The following is a 19,988-nucleotide window of genomic DNA, read 5'->3' on the forward strand; positions in this document are numbered from 1 at the left end:
TGATTTCATGTTTTTAAATGGTTTTATGTGATATATGTGTCCTTGTATGTTTACAATAAAATTTTGATACTTCTTTCATCTTGTAGCAGGTGTGCACACATTTATGCATTGGCTTTTCTCTCTTTTTTCAATTCACAAAACACACGGATTTGGGCAGCTAACAATCCACACGCGCTTCACGAGTCACCACTTCATCCCGAAAAATTACACAATAGTCTCCAAGGGACTGTGGCCACCATGATCGCCTGATTTGCTTTTGGATTTTTTTTTTCTTTGGGTCCACGTGAACGATAGGGTGTGGAGTAATAAGCCACGGGCATTACAGGCACTTCGAAAGAACATACAGCGAAAAATTCAGGCTAAGACCCCAGAATTCCTGTGGAATACATTCAACAATATGGAATGGTGCGTGCAAGGGTGCTTGGATACGAACGGTGGACAATTTCAACATCTGCTTTAAAACATTAGTTTCTCATTAAACAAACTATGTACAGCCCAAATTTCAGTACGATAGACAACCACTTTTAGAAGTTACTGCAATTTTTCCGGGTAAAGTAGCGAGTGAATCATCCTGTATTGGGCTGAATACTTTATAAAAATAGAGACTTATACAGCAATTTTTAAATACATGATGAGATCTAAGATCCATTTAACCCCTTCGCATCCATGGCTACTTTCTGTCTTTGTCGCCAATTCTTCCAAGAGGCATATTTATTATTTTAGGTCAACATGCCATACGAGTGCTTGTTATTTTTTTTTTTAAACGAGTTGTACTTTTAAATGATAAAGTTCATATCATGTGATGTACTGAAAAGCGATTAAAAAAAATCTGCACGGAAAGATGTGGGCTTGGCAGCGCACAGTAAATTCAGGGAGCCACATAGGATGTAACTGAACATCCAATTTTGGCAAAGGGTTAATCAGATATGCAGTTTATACTGTGTAATCTGATAACATATCTGCTATTCCTATATCTATGGTGGTGGAGAACGCTAAAAATCAAGATCTGCCAACAGCCAGCTTCCAGTGGTGAAATGCCAGTGAGAGGATGAGGGGAGGACAACAGACAAGTCATTTCAGAGGACAGAAAACATAGTGAAAGAGGCTTTATTTTCAGAAAACGATTATCAGCAGGTGCAGTTTGATTTAAAAATACATATAGTTCTTGAAGAGTGTGAGTGTGTGAGTGTGTGTGTGTGTGTGTGTGTGTGTGTGTGTGTGTGTGTGTGTGTGTGTGTGTCCAGATTTATTCTGCTTCAGGACATCAACCCCAAACATGCAACCAATATCATTAACTATCCTGAGCATGCTCCACAGATCAATGATCTTCACATTAGGCCGGTTTCACACGTCAGTGGCTCCGGTACGTGTAGTGACAGCTTTCTCACGTACAGGAGACACTGGCACACGTAGACCCATTCAAATGAATGGGTCTATTCACATGCCTGCGTGTTTTCACGGACCGTGTGTAAAACACGGAGACATGTTTGTGTTTCTCTGGCAGCACGGTCCGCAAAACGTCCCGCACACATGCACACGGAGAACAGTGTGCACTCTCCTCCGTGTGCACGTACCGCCGCATGAGAAACAGCGCTACAGTTAAGCGCTGTCCCCTGCGTGTGGTGCTAAAGCCAGTATTCATCCCTTCTGTCCTGTTCGGCTGAAAGCAGTGCTAGCAGGAGAGAAGGGATGAAAGATCAAGTTTTTTTTTGTTCAAAATACAGCTTGGGGTCACCTCCCGTGTCCCACCCCTCCCCACCCCCTGTGCGCCCGCCTGCTTGCAGAGGAAGACTCACCCAGCTCCCGCGATGCCTCCTCTCAGCGCCGGCAGAGAGGAGGCATCGCGGGAGCTGGGTGAGTATTTCTCTGCAAGCGGGCGGGCGCACAGGGGGTGGGGAGGGGTGGGACGCGGGAGGTGACCCCAAACTTTATTTTGAACAAAAAAAACTTGATCTTTCATCCCTTCTCACCTGCTAGCGCTGCTTTCAGCAGAGCAGGACAGAAGGGATGAATGCCGGCTTCAGCACCACACGCTGGGGACAGCGCTTACTGTAGCGCTGTCTCTCCTGCACGGTCCGTGCGGTCCTCAGGCGGCACACGGCTGCCGCATGTGTGCCACACTGATGTGCCACGTGAGCACACAGACACGGATAACTCCGGTACCGGAATTATCTGGACGTGTGAGACTGGCCTTATGTTGTATTACAAGAAGAGAAGATCTGTGGTTGTGATGTTTGGAATAACCTCCCTTCTGAGTTCCTTCAAACTCTGTGCGCGAGTGTACCTAGAATAATTGATTCTCTAACACTGTTTTGAAGGCATAAAGAGATTTTATTTAGATCTTTTTTTGTTCATTCACTTTAAATTTTGTTAAATTATAAAAAAAAATAAACTATTAACACTTCTATTGTTTAAACCATTCTTCCTTTGGAGCATTTTGTTTTATAGCTGCCTTAAACGTTTGCACTTTCATGCTATACAGGAAAGATAACATTTTATGCTCAATTTTATATTACTACTTTGAATACTTTCTCTCACACCTCACCTTTTCTCCTTTAGCCCCATATTATTTTACACAAGCTAACAATTTTATAAAAGTGTCACCAGAAATTTTGCCTTAGGATTGATCACCCCTATAGACCAAAAAGCTTAAGACCTTACCTCTAATGATCTTTGTGGATTCTCAGTAATGTAACTATCAGAAAACCTGCAGATGTAAAAAGATAAAGTAATAAATATAACATGAATCATATCTAAATTCAGATAGACCTGTACACGCGAGCTGCATCAGATTTTCCTCCATCTTTGGTCTGGGTATCAGCGTAAGACATTACTAGTGCTGTCGAATATTAAGACAGGGTAAACTTAGACAAGGCAGTGCACCAAATTTACCACAGTAATGAACAATGTGAATAAATGGCTATCTTCTAGCAAGATGTGCCAAACCCATCTACTCCTAATGCCAGCTCTAGGCTGGTTTACAAGCTTGGGCACCCCTGGTCAAAATTACTGTTATTGTGAACAGCTAATCCCTTAGTGACAGGCCCAATTTGGTACTTAATGACTAAGCCAATTTTTACAATTATGACCACTGTCACTTTATGAGGTTATAACTTTGGAACGCTTTAACGGATCCCGCTGATTCTGGGACTGTTTTTTCGTGACATATTGTACCTCATGTTAGTGGTAAAATTTCTTCGATATTACTTGCATTTATTTATGAAGAAAAGGAAATATGGCGAAAATGTTTAAAATTTTGCAATTTTCAAACTTTGAATTTTTATGGGTTAAAAAGTTGACCAGCGATTTCTCATTTTTACAACAAAATTTACAAAACCATTTTTTTTTTTTAGGGACCATCTCACATTTAAAGTTACTTTGAGGGGTGTTCATGACAGAAAATACCCAAAAGTGACACCATTCTAAAAACTACACCCCTCAAGGTGCTCAAAACCACATTCAAGAATTTTATTAACCCCTTAAGTGCTTCACAGGAACTGAAGCAATGTAGAAGGAAAAAAACAACATTTAACTTTTTTTTTACTAACATTTTACTTCAGAACCATTTTTTTTTATTTTCACAAGTGTAAAAAGAGAAAATAAACCACAAAATTCGTTGTGTAATTTCTCCTGAATACGCCGATACCCCATATGTGGGGGTAAACCACTGTTTGGGAGTGCCGTTTGACTTTTTCAATGCAGAATTGGCTGGAATTGAGATCGGACGCCATGTCACGTTTGGAGAGCCCCTGTTGTGCCTAAACAGTGGAAACCCCCAACAAGTGACACCATTTTGGAAACTAGACCCCTTAAGGAACTTATCTAGATGTGTGGTGAGCACTTTGAACCCCCAAGTGCTTCACAGAAGTTTATACCGTAGAGCCGTGAAAAAAATCTTTGTTTTTTTTTTTTTCCACAAAAATGATCTTTTTGCCACCAAATTTTTATTTTCACAATGGTAATAGAAGAAATTAGACCACAAAAGATGTTGTGCAATTTGTTCTGAGAATGCCGATACCCCATATATGGAGGAGACCAATGTTTGGGCACACAGCGGGGCTTGGAAGGGAAGTAGTGATGTTTTAAAATGCAGACTTTGGTGGAACGATCTGCGGGCGTCATGTTGCCCTTGCAGAGCCCCTGATGTACCTAAACAGTAGAAACCCCCCACAAGTGACCCCATTTTGTAAACTAGACCCCCCAAGGAACTTATCTAGATGTGTGGTGAGAACTTTGAATGCCCAAGTGCTTCACAGAAGTTTATAACGCAGAGCCTTGAAAATAAAAAATCTTTTTTTTTTCCAGAAAATGATTTTTTAGCCCTCAATTTTTTTTTATTTTCCCAAGAGTAGCAGGAGAAACTGGACCCCAAAAGTTGTTGTCCAATTTGTCCTGAGTACGCTGAAGCCCGATATGTGGGGGGACCACTGTTTGGGTGCACAGAAGAGCTCAGAAGGGAGAGAGCACCATTTGACTTTTTCAACGCAAAATTGGCTGGAATCAATGGTGGAGCCATGTCGTGTTTGGAGACCCCCTGATGTACCTAAACAGTGGAAACCCCCAATTCTAACTCCAACCCTAACCCCAACACACCCCTTTCCATAACCCTAACCACAAACCTAACCCCAACACAGCCCTAATCCTAATCCTAACCACAAACCTAACCCTAATCCCAAACCTAAGGCTTCTTTTACACTTACCGGGTTTTTTGCAGCCAGTTATTGCAGGCCTTTTTTGAGGGCTGTATTGCAGCCATTTTCACGGTCTGCCGCAATAACGGACAGCAAAAAAACTTGCGGATCGCCGTTTTTCAGGTTTGCAATACTATGGTTAAAGTATTGGGAAAAAAAAACGGTGGTCCGCAAAACTGGAAGTCACGGTGCACAGCAAAAACAACCATCCGTTGTTTTTGCGGCCCCATTGAATTACTATGGTGTCTGTGTCCGTAAGCCGTGAAAAATATCAAGCAAGCTCAATATTTTTTCACAGCCGTAAATACGGCTCTCAAACAAGAATTGAAAGTCTCTTGGCTGGCTACAAAAAGCATTTACAAGCTGTGATACTTTCAAAAAGGGGTGAATACTAGGTACTAACCATGCAGAGTGCCCAAAGTTTTGCATTGTCCCATTTTCCTTTTTGTAATTTTTAAGATGTAAAATATGAAAATATATATATTTTTTTGCCTAAAATACAAAGGAAATGTGTCATCTTTAACTTGACCCTTTCAGAAGTCTATTGGTGTCAATGCCTTGATAGGTCAGGTATAGTTTGTAGCGCATAGTACCCACAGAATACTGAGCTGGGGGGTTTTGTTATGGAGGATTCCTATCATTTATGTATTCTACAGAGCTAGAGAAAACTTCAGTAAAGAATAATATATAGCACCATACATATGGAACGGAAATAAACATCCAGAAATACCCCAAACTTCCCGAGATGTGCAAAGACACCCAATGTGAACAATCCCTGTCAGTCAGATTAGCCGAGTGTCCAGAGTCCTGACACATATGGATAGAGCCTTACACAAGTGGTACGAGGGGAGACTACAGAAGCATACGGTGCCTATAGCTCCATAAAACAGGCTCCAGCAGGTAAATGGTGGGTATATAAATTATTGGCTACTCTTCCTGTTAGTCCCAGCTAATAAATAAAATGGCTTCATGGACCTTACTGTTTACTATGGTTTCCATGGTTCATTCATTCAGCTCCACAGAAAAGCCAAACATCCTTATGACAAGCAAAAGACGCAGGTATAGGCAGATAAAGAATCAATCTGAGGCAGGGGGCCAGGAGAAGCAGAGGGACCTGCCTGTCTGACTAGCTGTGACCTGGTCCTCGGTATATAGAGTTGCCCACCGATTGGACCACATGTGCCAGGGCTCAGGTTCTCTTTTAATGGAAGTAAAGCAGAAATACTCACTGTGCATCCTGAGAGCCTGCAGCTTCTGTCATTGTGCCTGATCCCTCGGATACCAGATTCGGTACAATTACGGCACCCAAACACTGTGGACACAAACAAAAATGAGGATTAAAGGGTTATCCACACCATGATTTTATTATAGACAGAGCACAATGTCCCTACAAAAGAAAAGGAGTCATACTGACCTTGGGCTTGGTTCAGATCAGGTTTAAGCGTCTGTTTAACATATATATAGGTAAAGCTCCAGACATATATACTAAGCAGAGGCCGCCAAATGCAACGGCATTGATCACCTATAGGCTCCAAAGGTGAACTAGACTTTTCATTGTACAGGATGCCGTTTTTATAGAAAAGTGGAGACAATTACACTTTTCTATACTTTATTCTTTTCAGCAAATACATTTCAGTCAACAGAAAGATAAAAGAAACGTCTGCCCTCATTTATATTAAAGAATTCCTATGGACATACGAGGCTTGTATGTCAGCAGCTTTCTGGGGTGCACGCTAAGGGGGTATCACAGCCTTACCATTCCCATACTGATCCAAACAAAAACTTGTCCCTGCTGTTCTGTTTACCGGCCTTCATCAATGATGTGACGTGCTGACACGTGACAGCTGCAGCGGAGTCATTGCTGGATCCGAGGACCAGCAAGGCATCGAACGGGAGCCACATGACGTCCACGTTCAGGATTGCATCAGGATTTGGTCAGGATTTTACATCAGTATTTGTAAGCCAAAACCAGGAGTGGGTGATAAATACAGAAGTGGTGCATATGTTTCTATTATACTTTTCCTCTAACTGTTCCACTCCTGGTTTTGGCTTACAAATACTGATGAAAAATCCTGACAAAATCCTGACCAAATCCTGATGCAATCCTGAACGTGGACACATACCCTAAGGCTAAGTTCACACGTTGCAGAATTTCCGCGGAAATTTCCGCGGCAATTCTGCGCCTCCTGCCGCGGGTATATCGCATGCAGAATTAGCATGCATATACCCGCAGAAAACTAGCATTTTGCAAGCATAATTAGCTTGCAGAATGCTAGTGTTTTCCAAGCGATCTGTAGCATCGCTTGGAAAACTGTTTGACAGGTTGGTCACACTTGTCAAACATAGTGTTTGACAAGTGTGACCAACTTTTTACTATAGATGCAGCCTATGCAGCATCTATAGTAAAAGATAAAATGTTAAAAATAATAAAAAAAATTAAAAAAAAAAGGTTATACTCACCTCAGCGGCGTCCGTTCCTAATGCTGTGTGTTCAGGACCTTCCATTGACGTAGCGGTCACGTGACCGCGGGTCACGTGACCGCGACGTCATCGCAGGTCCTTCACACACACCTCGGAAGCCGCTGAAGAAGGTCGGGCCGCCAGAGGGTGAGTATATCGCTATTTTTTATTTTAATTCTTTTTTTTTTTACCACTTATATGGTGCCCAGTCCATGGAGGAGAGTCTCCTCTCCTCCACCCTGGGTACCAACCGCACATGATCTGCTTACTTCCCGCATGGTGTGCACAGCCCCGTGCGGGAAGTAAGCAGATCAATGCACTCCTATGTGTGCAGAATCGCCGCGATTCCGCAATTTTAATGAACATGCTGCGTTTTTTTCTGGATTGCGATTCTGCTCAGGAAAAAAATGCAGCATGTGCACAAAAAATGCGGATTTCATTCTGTTACATAGGATGCTTAATGTTAGCTTTTTTTTTTGCGGTTTTATAGCGTTTTTATAGCGAAAAACCGCGAAAAAAACGCAAAAAATCTGCTACGTGTGCACACAGCCTTATGGTACTGCACTCATCTATTAGGGTATGTGTCCACGTTCAGGATTGCTTCAGGAATTGGTCAGGATTTTATGCAGGTAAAATCCTGACCAAATCTGCACCTGAGGTCACTGGCAGGTCACCTGCATTGTCCTTGAGTTTTTTCTGCAATGTAAGGGTACTGTCACACAGTGCCATTTTGATCGCTACGACGGTACGATTCGTGACGTTCTAGCGATATCGTTACGATATCGCAGTGTCTGACACGCAGCAGCGATCAGGGATCCTGCTGAGAATCGTACGTCGTAGCAGATCGTTTGGAACTTTCTTTCGTCGCTTGATCTCCCGCTGACATCGCTGGATCGTTGTGTGTGACAGCGATCCAGCGATGTGTTCGCTTGTAACCAGGGTAAACATCGGGTAACTAAGTGCAGGGCCGCGCTTAGTAACCCGATGTTTACCCTGGTTACCAGCGTAAACGTAAAAAAAACAAACAGTACATACTCACATTCCGGTGTCTGTCCTCCGGCGTCTCAGCTTCTCTGCACTGTGAGCGCCGGCCAGCCAGAAAGCGAGCACAGCGGTGACGTCTGATGTCACCGCTCTGCTTTCCGGCCGCTGTGCTTACACAGTGCAGAGAAGCTGAGACGCCGGAGGACAGACACCGGAATGTAAGTATGTACTGTTTGTTTTTTTTACGTTTACGCTGGTAACCAGGGTAAACATCGGGTTACTAAGCGCGGCCCTGCGCTTAGTGACCCGATGTTTACCCTGGTTACCCGGGGACTTCGGCATCGCTCCAGCGCCGTGATTGCAACGTGTGACCGCAGTCTACGACGCTGGAGCGATAATCATACGATCGCTGCGACGTCACGGATCGTGCCGTCGTAGCGATCAAAATGGCACTGTGTGACAGTACCCTAAGGACATGCTGTGTTCTAAGGGTATGTGTCCACGTTCAGGATTGCATCAGGATTTGGTCAGGATTTTACATCAGTATTTGTAAGCCAAAACCAGGAGTGGGTGATAAATGCAGAAGTGATGCATATGTTTCTATTAAAACTTTTCCTCTAAGGGTATGTCTCCACGTTCAGGATTGCATCAGGATTTGGTCAGGATTTTCCATCAGTATTTGTACGCCAAAACCGGGAGTGGAACAATCAGAGGAAAAGTATAATAGAAACATATGCACCACTTCTGCATTTATCACCCACTCCTGGTTTTGGCTTACAAATACTGATGAAAAATCCTAACCAAATCCTGAACGTGGACACATACCCTTAAAGGGCCACTGTCACCCCCTCCAGCCGTTATAAACTAAAAGAGCCACCTTGTGCAGCAGTAATGCTGCATTCTAACAAGGTGGCTCTTTAAGTTTTAGGTTCAAGTATACCCCAAATAAAGCGTTTTTATACTTAGCCACAATTCCTGTCTCTAGCCAGGTAGGCGGGTCCTCACTCCCCAGCTTGGCCAGCTCCTCTGCCGTCACTCACATCTTCCTGCGCTTTCGGCGCCGCCCCCTCAGCACAAAAATACACAAATAGCTGTAGGACCTGCGATGACGTCACTGCCATGTGATTAGGGCAGTCACATGGCAGTGACGCCATCGCAGGTCCTACAGCTATTTGCTGTGCAGCGATCCATCCTGGTGTTCTGTGGATGTCTTTTGTTCTCTGGTATCAGCCATTACACGGAATATTCTGTATAGGTGGAACCTTTGGAATGCAGGAAATAGAAAAAAATCCAGCTCAACGAGGTGGTGAAAAAGCAAAGTCTTGGTACTTTATTCACTTCATATCAAAAAATAGAGGATAAAACAACAGCACAATATAATTAAAAACACTATCTACGCGTTTCTGGTGACATAGCACCCTTAGTCATGACTAAGGGTGCTATGTCACCAGAAACGCGTAGATAGTGTTGAGCTGGATTTTTTTCTATTTCCTGCATTCCTCACGCCTTGACACAGTGTTTCCGTGCTCCGAGCCTCCAGGGACTACAACTATGGTGAGCTGGATTTTTTCTTTTGTCGGAACCTTTGGAATCCCCGCCCCGCACTGTGCATAATGCATAACACAGAGCGGGGCGGGGATTCCAAAGGTGGCTGGCCGCAATGCCCGCGCAGGCGCAGTGTGCAAGCCTGGCAGGAACGTCAGACGGCCAGAACTTACTGCGTCTGCGCAGCACAGCAGTACACAGCGCAGGCGCCGGTTTTGAACCGAAACAGCGCTGAGAGGGCGGCGCCGAAAGCGCAGGAAGATTGGAGTGACGGCAGAGGAGCTGGCCAAGCTGGGGAGTGAGGACCCGCCTACGTGGCTAGAGACAGGAATTGTGGCTAAGTATAAAAACGTTTTATTTGGGGTATACTTGAACCTAAAACTAAAAGAGCCAGCTTGTTAGAATGCAGCATTGCTGCTGCACAAGGTGGCTCTTTTAGTTTATAACGGCTGGAGGGGGGTGACAGTGGCCCTTTAAAAGACGCACTGCATGTGAGTTTTCTCGGGTGTGCCGCATGCGTCTTTTACTGCATAGTGGAGACAGGATTTCATGAAATCCCCTCCACTATTGCTGTAACATCTGGACGCTGCGTTTTTTATGCATGCTGCTCAACGCTGCATCAAAAACGCAGCGTTTCCTGAACGTGGACACATACCCTTAGTCATTTTTAATTACTTTGTGATATACCTGGCGTATAACACCCCTGTGTCATCCTAGGACATTCCTCTCTGTACATTTCCTTCTGCGGTACAGATGTGTTAGTACAGAGCGTATCCTAGGACGAGCACCCAAGATGGACACAAACGCGACCACATCCCATCATACGTCAGTGGTCTCTGCCAGGTGTCACTAGGGTCCTTCCATCGCTCTGTCAGGCATTATGGGGGTCGAGAAATCTCTTCTTGGTGCTGGTGTGTGTCCTCCTATCTAGTGTCACTAGTGAACTTATGCCATCTTGCATGGCTGGTGTCCGTCTGTTGGGTGGCACTGGCATTTTTCCATCCGTCACTAGTGTCTCCTGTGGCTGCTGTCAGTCAGGCTCCGCTACTGTCCTCTCCATCCACAGGCATCCATTCTGTCAGTCTGTCTGCGCTCGCTGCTGTCATGTTCAGGTGATGTGGGATTCTGGCTCTTCATGTGAATGAAAACTACACTGCAACAGTGACTGGAGCGCACTGCATCGCACTGCGTCCTTACATCTCTATGACATTTATTACACACAGCGATGTAAACCATGAGCACAACAATGTAGCAGGCAGGACAGTAAACAGCACAAAACCACAGCAATAAAACCTCGCATGCTGGGACTTTTAGTTCTATAACTACTGACAGTTACTGATCATCTTCCTGTACATTACAATGCACGGAACAGCGGGCTGCTCACATCCTTCCTGCTGCCAGGTGCTGACACCAACCTGTACCCACTACAGGCCAAATCACTGTGCCTGGCAACAGCCCGAATAAGCCCACCTGTGCCTTACTACTGCCCCGATATCACCACCTGTGCCTGACTACTGCCCCAATACGCCCACCTGTGCCTGACTACTGCCCCAATATCACCACCTGTGCCTGACTACTGCCCCAATATCACCACCTGTGCCTGACTACTGCCCCAACATGCCCACCTGTGCCTGACTACTGCCCCAACATGCCCACCTGTGCCTGACTACTGCCCCAATATCACCACCTGTGCCTGACTACTGCCCCGATATCACCACCTGTGCCTGACTACTGCCCCGATATCACCACCTGTGCCTGACTACTGCCCCAATACGCCCACCTGTGCCTGACTACTGCCCCAATATCACCACCTGTGCCTGACTACTGCCCCAATACGCCCACCTGTGCCTGACTACTGCCCCAACATGCCCACCTGTGCCTGACTACTGCCCCGATATCACCACCTGTGCCTGACTACTGCCCCGATATCACCACCTGTGCCTGACTACTGCCCCAATACGCCCACCTGTGCCTGACTACTGCCCCAATATCACCACCTGTGCCTGACTACTGCCCCAATACGCCCACCTGTGCCTGACTACTGCCCCAATATCACCACCTGTGCCTGACTACTGCCCCAATACGCCCACCTGTGCCTGACTACTGCCCCAATATCACCACCTGTGCCTGACTACTGCCCCAATATCACCACCTGTGCCTGACTACTGCCCCAACATGCCCACCTGTGCCTGACTACTGCCCCAATATGACCACTTTTGCTCGGCCACAGGCCTAGTATTCCCATCTGTACCCACTACAGCCCAAATATACCCACCCGTGCCTGCTACAACCAGAATATGCCCACCTGCACCCGCCACAGCCCGGTTCCCACCTCTGTACCGATTACGGACGCTCTCTGCCAGGAAAGTTCTGGATTCGCCGGGCACTTACTACAGTTGTCAGCGAGCAGTGAGAGCACAGAGCGGCTCCGGAGGAAGCGACAGCGACACCGCCGGGTCTGGAGGAGGAATCGTGTATTGTGCTCCCGAGTCTTGTGTTAGGGCGAAAAACAGGAGGACGAATAACAAATACCGATACTGCAAAGCGAATTTTGAAACAATAAAAAAATGAAAACTGCCTGTAGTTGTAACCTGTCAATAAAGCTGTTAATGGCCGCCAGTAGCTATTACCGAATGGTGAAGCTGCTCAGTAATGAGACCTTGTCTGAGAGCTGTATATGAGCCCCTGTGTGAGAGCTGTATATGGCTCCTGTGTGAGAGCTGTCTATGAGCCCCTGTGTGAGAGCTGTCTATGGGCCCCTGTGTGAGAGCTGTATATGGGCCCCTGTGTGGGAGCTGTCTATGGGCCCCTGTGTGGGAGCTCTATATGGGCCTCTGTGTGAGAGCTGTATATAGGCCCCTGAGTGAGAGCTTTATGTGGTCACTTGGTGAGAGCTGTATATGGGTCCCTGTGTGAGAGCTCTATATGGGCCCCTGTGTCAGAGCTGTATATGAGCCCCTGTGTGAGAGCTGTATATGGGCCCCTGTGTAAGAGCTCTATATGGGCCCCTGTGTGAGAGCTCTATATGGGCCCCTGTGTAAGAGCTGTATATGAGCCCCTGTGTGAGAGCTGTATATGGGCCCCTGTGTGAGAGCTGTATATGAGCCCCTGTGTGAGAGCTGTATATGGGCCCCTGTGTAAGAGCTGTATATGGGCCCCTGTGTAAGAGCTGTATATGAGCCCCTGTGTAAGAGCTGTATATGGGCCCCTGTGTGAGAGCTGTATATGGGCCCCTGTGTGAGAGCTGTATATGGCCCGTGTAAGAGCTGTATATGGGCCCCTGTGTGAGAGCTGTATATGGGCCCCTGTGTAAGAGCTGTATATGAGCCCCTGTGTAAGAGCTGTATATGAGCCCCTGTGTGAGAGCTCTATATGAGCCCGTGTGAGAGCTGTATATAGGCCCTTGTTTGAGAGCTCTATATGAGCCCCCGTGTGAGAGCTTTATGTGGTCACTTGGTGAGAGCCGTATATGAGCCCCTGTGTGAGAGCTGTGTATGGGCCCCTGTATGAGAGCTGTATATGGGCCCCTGTGTAAGAGCTGTATATAAGCCCCTGTGTGAGAGCTGTATATGGGTCCCTGTGTGAGAGCTATATATGGGCCCCTGTGTAAGAGCTGTATATGGCCCGTGTAAGAGCTGTATATGGGCCCCTGTGTAAGAGCTGTATATGGGCCCCTGTGTAAGAGCTGTATATGGGCCCGTGTGAGAGCTGTATATGGGTCCCTGTGTGAGAGCTGTATATGGGCCACTGTGTGAGAGCTATATATGGGCCCCTATGTAAGAGCTGTATATGGCCCGTGTAAGAGCTGTATATGGGCCCCTGTGTGAAAGCTGTATATAGGCCCCTGTGTAAGAGCTGTATATGAGCCCCTGTGTAAGAGCTGTATATGAGCCCCTGTGTGAGAGCTGTATATGAGCCCCTGTGTGAGAGTTGTATATGGGCCCCTGTATGAGAGCTGTATATGAGCCACTGTGTGAGAGCTCTATATGAGCCCATGTGAGAGCTGTATATAGGCCCCTGAGTGAGAGCTTTATGTGGTCACTTGGTGAGAGCTGTATATGGGCCCCTGTGTAAGAGCTGTATATGGGCCCCTGTGTAAGAGCTGTATATGGGCCCCTGTGTAAGAGCTGTATATGGGCCCCAGTGTGAGAGCTGTATATGGGCCCCTGTGTGAGAGCTTTATGTGGTCACTTGGTGAGAGCTGTATATGGGCCCCTGTGTAAGAGCTGTATATGGGCCCCTGTGTGAGAGCTGTATATGGGCCCCTGTGTGAGAGCTTTATGTGGTCACTTGGTGAGAGCTGTATATGGGCTCCTGTGTAAGAGCTGTATATGGGCCCCTGTGTGAGAGCTGTATATGGGCCCCTGTGTGAGTGCTGTATATGGGCCCCTCTATGATCCACAAGTGACTTGATCTGCTCATAGCAACTGGGTCCATTAGTGTTAGGGCTCCTACTCACTTGCGAGAAACTTGGATGAGTCTCGCACGGCAATACCCGGCACTGCACCTAGCACAGAGGAGCGGAGCGTGCGGCTGCATGTATTCCTCTGCGGCCGCATGCTTCGATCTGAGTGCCGGCAGCAGCGCTGGGTATTAACATGCGAGACTCATCCGAGTTTCGGCGCAACTGAGTGTGAGCCCTTAGACAAAGATCCCTGATGAGACCTTGAGTGCTGTGTTGAACTCCTGTGCTGTATGTTGTATGGGGAGTGTGGATTTGACCTTTCCCAGGTCATCTGTACGTGGGGTTGAATTGTACCGATTAGGCTGCTTTCACACTAGCGTCGGTACGTACCGACGCATACTGTGACAAAAATGCCCGACGTGGGCAGCGGAAGCAGTCTTAAGACGCATCCGCTGCCCTATTGCAAAGTACCGGGAGGAGGGGGCGGAAATTCGGCCGCGCATGCGCAGTCGAAAATGGCGGTCCCGACGCACAAAAAAACGTTACATGTAACTTTTGGCGGTGTGCCAAAACACGACGCAACTGTCGCACGACAGTTGCGACGTGTGGCACTGCGTCGCAATGCGTCGGTAATGTTAGTCTATGGGGAAAAAACGCATCCTGCAGACAACTTTGCAGGATGCGTTTTTTCTCCTAAACGACGCATTGTGACGTGCTGCCAAAAACCCTAGTGTGAAAGTAGCCTTAGTTGATTGTTGACAGTAGCCTCTTGTATTGCTAAAGAAACCCATATGGTTCTGGCTCCTAGACGTAGGGGCTGGTTGTTTTTGTCTGATTATAATGGAGTGACAGAAGGAAAACATAGTGAGTGGGTAAGGGTACTTTCACACTAGCGTTTTTTGCAATGCGTCGTTTTGGCGAAAAAACGCATCCTGCAAAAGTGCTTGCAGGATGCGTTTTTTCACCATTGACTAACATTAGCGACGCATTTGCGACGCATTGCCACACGTCGCAACCGTCGTGCGACGGTTGCGCCGTGTTGTGGCGGACCGTCGGCTGCAAAAAACGTTCCATGTAACGTTTTTTGCCGCCGACTGACCGCCATTTCCGACCGCGCATGCGCGGCCGGAACTCCGCCCCCACCTCCCCGCACCTCACAATGGGGCAGCGGATGCATGGAAAAACAGCATCCGCTGCCCCCATTGTGCGGCGCATTCACTGCTAGCGTCAGTACGTCGGCCCGACGCTCTGCGATGGGCCGAGTACGACGCTAGTGTGAAAGTAGCCTAAGAGTCCCTGCTGGTCTGCCTCTCTAGTTCTGTATTCCTGTTTTTTTTTCAAACTCCTTTTATTGTTATTAAGCAGTACATATCAACCCAATAACATGTCATAGACTCCATGTCAAGATGTCTTTCCCATTCTGTTCAATATGACATTATTGTCACCACAATAAACTTCTCTAAGCTCTACCTATTCTGTAGTGCCTCCCCTTAATTCCCCACACCCCCACCTCTGTGCATGCTTCCATAAAAATCTAGACTTTATGGAATCGAGATGTGTCCAGCACTTAAGGAGATACCATCTGGGGTCCTTCATCTGAGCTCTCAGTCTATCTTTGATAGCTGGTGATAATGTAGGAATAAAAAAAGTCCAAGTCGTGAGAAACTTCCCTGCTATTCTCTCTCTGTCAGATAGTTTCCAATCAATCGATTTTGAATAGGAACATTATGTTTGTCTGTATTAGGCCGGCGTCACACTGGCGAGTTTTATGGACATATGAGCGCAGAAAATACACCCGTAAAATACGCATAACACACGGCCCAATGATTCTCTATGGCCCAGCTCCTATCAGCCGTATTTTACCGATAAGTATTATACGGTCTTCTACGGCCGTACAAAATCGCAGCATGCTGCGTTTGTCACCGTAATGCGCAAAAAAATTGCCAATGAAAGTCTATGGGGGCGAGAAAAATACGGATTACACACGGACCAGCAGTGTGACTTGCGAGAAATACGCAGCAGTGTTCTATAGAAAAGCCGGTAATTCAATTGCCGGCTTTTCATTTCTCCTTCACAAACCCGACAGGATATGAGACATGGTTTACATACAGTAAAGTGGTTTTGTAAATTTTATAAAAGATAACCTAGGCATGTTAGATGTCTATGAACTCGTAATGACCTGGAGAATCTTATTGGCTGGTCAGTTTAAGCATTTAGTGAACCTAGTAAAAAAGACAATCAAAAAACAAGTGTGGGATTGCACTTTTTTTGCAATTTCACCGCACTTGGAATTTTCTTCCCGTTTTCTAGTACACGACATGCTAAAACCAATGACATTGTTCAAAAGTACAACTTGTTTTGCAAAAAATTAGCCCTCACATGGCCATATTGACGTAAAAATAAAAAAGTTATGACTGGGAAGAAGGGGAGCAAAAAACGAACACGGAAAAACGGAAAATCCCAAGGTCATGAAGGGGTTAAGTTTCCTCACCTCGACATGCTTATCATGTCACTCTCCGAAAAGGAGAAACGATACTTCTTGGATCCTGGAATGTTTGATTGAAAATTACATTGAAACTTACCATGTTATGGTCATTGCTTCCCAAATGCTACCTGACCTGTAGATCTGAAATTGTATCTGGTATATTTGACAGAACCAGATTCAGCAGATTACCTCCCCTTATCAGGGGCTTTCCAAACGCAACATGACACCCGCATATCATTCTTTCAAAGTTTAAGTTCCAAAACGTCACTCTTTCCTTTTTGAGGCCTGCCGTGCACCCAAACAGTAGTTTTCCCGCACATATGGGCTATCAGCTTATATTACTAAGCCATATGTTGGATGTCCCTGGACAATGCAAAGGTTACATCAACCCCACAAATATAAACCCCATTTGCCATGGCCACAGGGCAAGATGTCATCACTGTGCACATGTGCAGGATGTTTTGAGGCCAGTGCTACCGTTAAAAAATTGACATGTTAGGGTGTTTTTCGCATGGACACAGTCTGTGGAAACACACTGACACGTGCACAGACCCATTCATTTGAATAGGTCTATGTGTGTAAGTATCTCCAGTATATGTGAAAACTGTCACCACACGTACCGGAGACACTGACATCTGAAAGAGCCCTCAGTGTGTAGCTGGCTGTCCTTGAGAGCAGTCACATCAGTGACTGCTCTCAAAGTCATCAGGATCATCGTGGGACATTATGGATTATCTCTTTACTTCGGACAGGTGAGGAATATTGTTGTTCATTATTTTAATTAATTTAAAAGGGACATTAGCTTCAGTGAATGGATGTGTGGGTTTTTATACTATGGGGTTAGTAATGTGGGTGTCTCCAATACAAAGGGGACATCAACCTCTCTGGTTAAGTGCCAGAATTGGCGCATCATATGGATGCACCATTTATGGGGCAACTGAGAGCTGATGTTTTTAGTCTGGGAGGGGGCCAATATCCATGGCCCATTCCTAGCCTATTAATATCAGCCTGCAGCTGTCTGCTTAGCCTTTGCTAGTTATTAACTATAGGTGGACCCTACATCATTTTTCAAAGTTAAGTATACAGCTGTGAGCTCCTATTAATAGCCTGGGACGCTCCATGGTATCACCCCCTTCCCGGGCTATAAACATCTGCTCCCATCTGTCTGCTTTCCCTCTGCTGCTTAATAACATTTTGGGGGATCCCATGCAATTTTTTTCAGAAAATAATTTATCTAATATATAAAGCTGAATGTGTGTATGTGTGTGTGTGTGTGTGTGTGTGTGTGTGTGTGTGTGTGTGTGTGTGTGTGTGTGTGTGTGTGTGTGTGTGTATGTCCGGGATTGGCATCTGAACCGTCGCAGCTACAGGCACAAAATTTTGCACAGTCACACGTCTGGACCCCGAGAGCGTCATAGGCTATGTTGTGAGGTGAAATTTTAACCCCGCGCTTTCCAATTCACCAAACAATTTTGCCCCTATCTACATAATGGGGAAAAAGTGAAAGGAAAAGTGTTGGAGGCAAATTAACAGCTGCCAGATGTGAACAAGGGGGACTTAAAGAATGAGAGCGATGGCGCCAAAGAGTATATACTGTACAGTTGCTAAGGTGGGGCCCCGACATGGGATAATCACCACACCACCACGGGGATATGAACACACACACAAAATGCGCCACACACTACCACGTGCTCGAACACATATACCACCCTCAGCGCACATTTCACCACACATACACCAACCTCGCCACATAAAAGTCGAAACACAAAAGTCGCCGCTCAAAACTCGCCACGCGCAAAACTCTCCACATGCAAAACTCGCCACATGTGCAAAACTCACCTCATGGAAAACTCGCCACACGCAAAACTTGCACACGCGGAAAAAATGCCACATGCACAAAAGTTGCAACACATGCAAAAGTTGCCTCACACAAAACTTGCACATACTCAAAAGGCACCACACATAAAACTCGCCACGCGCAAAATTCGCCATGCGCAAAACTTGCCGCACACAACTTGCTACACTAACCTGTCACATGCAACTCGACACACAAAAAGTTGCTACACGCATGTCGCCACACAAAACTCATCTCACAAAAGTCGCTACATGCATGTCGCCACACGCAACTCAACACACACAACTTGACACACGAAACTCGCCCTAAAACACACACAAGTCTGGTATTATCCTTCAAAAATAAAAATCTGATTAATAAGCAGACAAACTACAAGAGCAAGATATGTACCATATAGGAATCCGGCAGCTGTCAGTCACATGACCAGTCTATTATGTGTATGTGTGAGCTAATATATACTGCCAGGGGGTGGGCTTACTGTTGGCTGGGGATTTATCAGGCTGCCAATTTTGCTTACAAATACTGAGGTAAAAATACTGACCAAATAACGTGTGAACGAGGTCTAATACAGGAGGAGATGACACACAGGTATATACTATTTACAGGGGAGATGACACACAGGTATATACTATATACAGGAGGAGATGACACACAGATATATACTATATACAGGAGAGATGACACACAGGTATATACTATATAGAGGAGGAGATGACATACAGGTACATACTACATACAGCAGGAGATGACATACAGGTATATACTATATACAGAAGGAGATGACACACAGGTATATACTATATACAGGAGCAGATTACCTACAGGTATATAGTATATACAGGAGGAGATGACATACAGGTATATACTATATACAGGAGGAGATGACACACAGATATATACTATATATAGGTGAGATGACACACAGGTATATACTATATACAGGAGGAGATTACATACAGGTATATACTATATATAGGAGATGACATACAGGTATATACTATATACAGGGGACATGACACACAGCAGGTATATACTATATACAGGGGAGATGACATACAGGTATATACTATATACAGGAGATGACATACAGGTGTATACTATATATAAGGGGGATGACAAACATGTATATACTGAGGTGAAAATGAGAGGTGTGAGGTGAAAATGAAAAGGTGTGAGTGCAAAATGAGAGGAGTGAGGGAAAATAGTGGAGTGATGAGAAAATGACAGATGTGAGGTCGAAATGACAAGTGTTAGTGGGGAATGAGAGGTGTGAGGGAGAAAATGAGAGATGTAAGGGGGAAAATGAAAGATGTGATGGGGAAAATGAGAGGCATGATGGGAAAATAAGAGAAGTGAGGTGCTATAACTAACCACAGATATTTACTATGCCCAGGCAACGCCGGGCTCTTCAGCTAGTTTACTTATAAAATACATGCACAGTAAACTACACAAGCAATCTACTAATTATATATGTGACTGACATTTATATCTATCTATTCTATGTGTATATATCTATTCTATTCTGTCGGGTCACGCTTTGATTTTATGGCTTTGGCAGATTTT

The 19,988-nt window shown here is 45.6% G+C and overlaps 1 protein-coding gene across 5 annotated transcripts in view; it reads right to left on the minus strand.

The window, feature by feature from the left end:
- Positions 1-13,095, minus strand: part of SUGT1 (SGT1 assembly cochaperone of MIS12 kinetochore complex) — a 169,270-nt gene extending 156,175 nt beyond the window's left edge. Inside the window, exons 1-4 of one of the 5 annotated variants that reach the window (XM_077297292.1) lie at positions 12,311-13,095; positions 12,072-12,217; positions 5,921-6,003; positions 2,662-2,707 (exon numbers count right to left, since the gene is read on the minus strand). In XM_077297292.1, the coding sequence (XP_077153407.1) occupies positions 2,662-2,707; positions 5,921-5,952 (78 nt within the window). In that variant the 5' untranslated portion in view covers positions 5,953-6,003; positions 12,072-12,217; positions 12,311-13,095. Of the gene's footprint in view, positions 1-2,661; positions 2,708-5,920; positions 6,004-11,985; positions 12,234-12,310 lie in introns of those variants that run through there. The other 4 variants (XM_077297295.1, XM_077297290.1, XM_077297291.1 and 1 more) reach the window with 4 other exon arrangements.
- Positions 13,096-19,988: the final 6,893 nt, after the last annotated feature.

Source organism: Ranitomeya variabilis, chromosome 3 (assembly GCF_051348905.1).
Source record: "Ranitomeya variabilis isolate aRanVar5 chromosome 3, aRanVar5.hap1, whole genome shotgun sequence".
NCBI lineage: Eukaryota > Metazoa > Chordata > Amphibia > Anura > Dendrobatidae > Ranitomeya > Ranitomeya variabilis.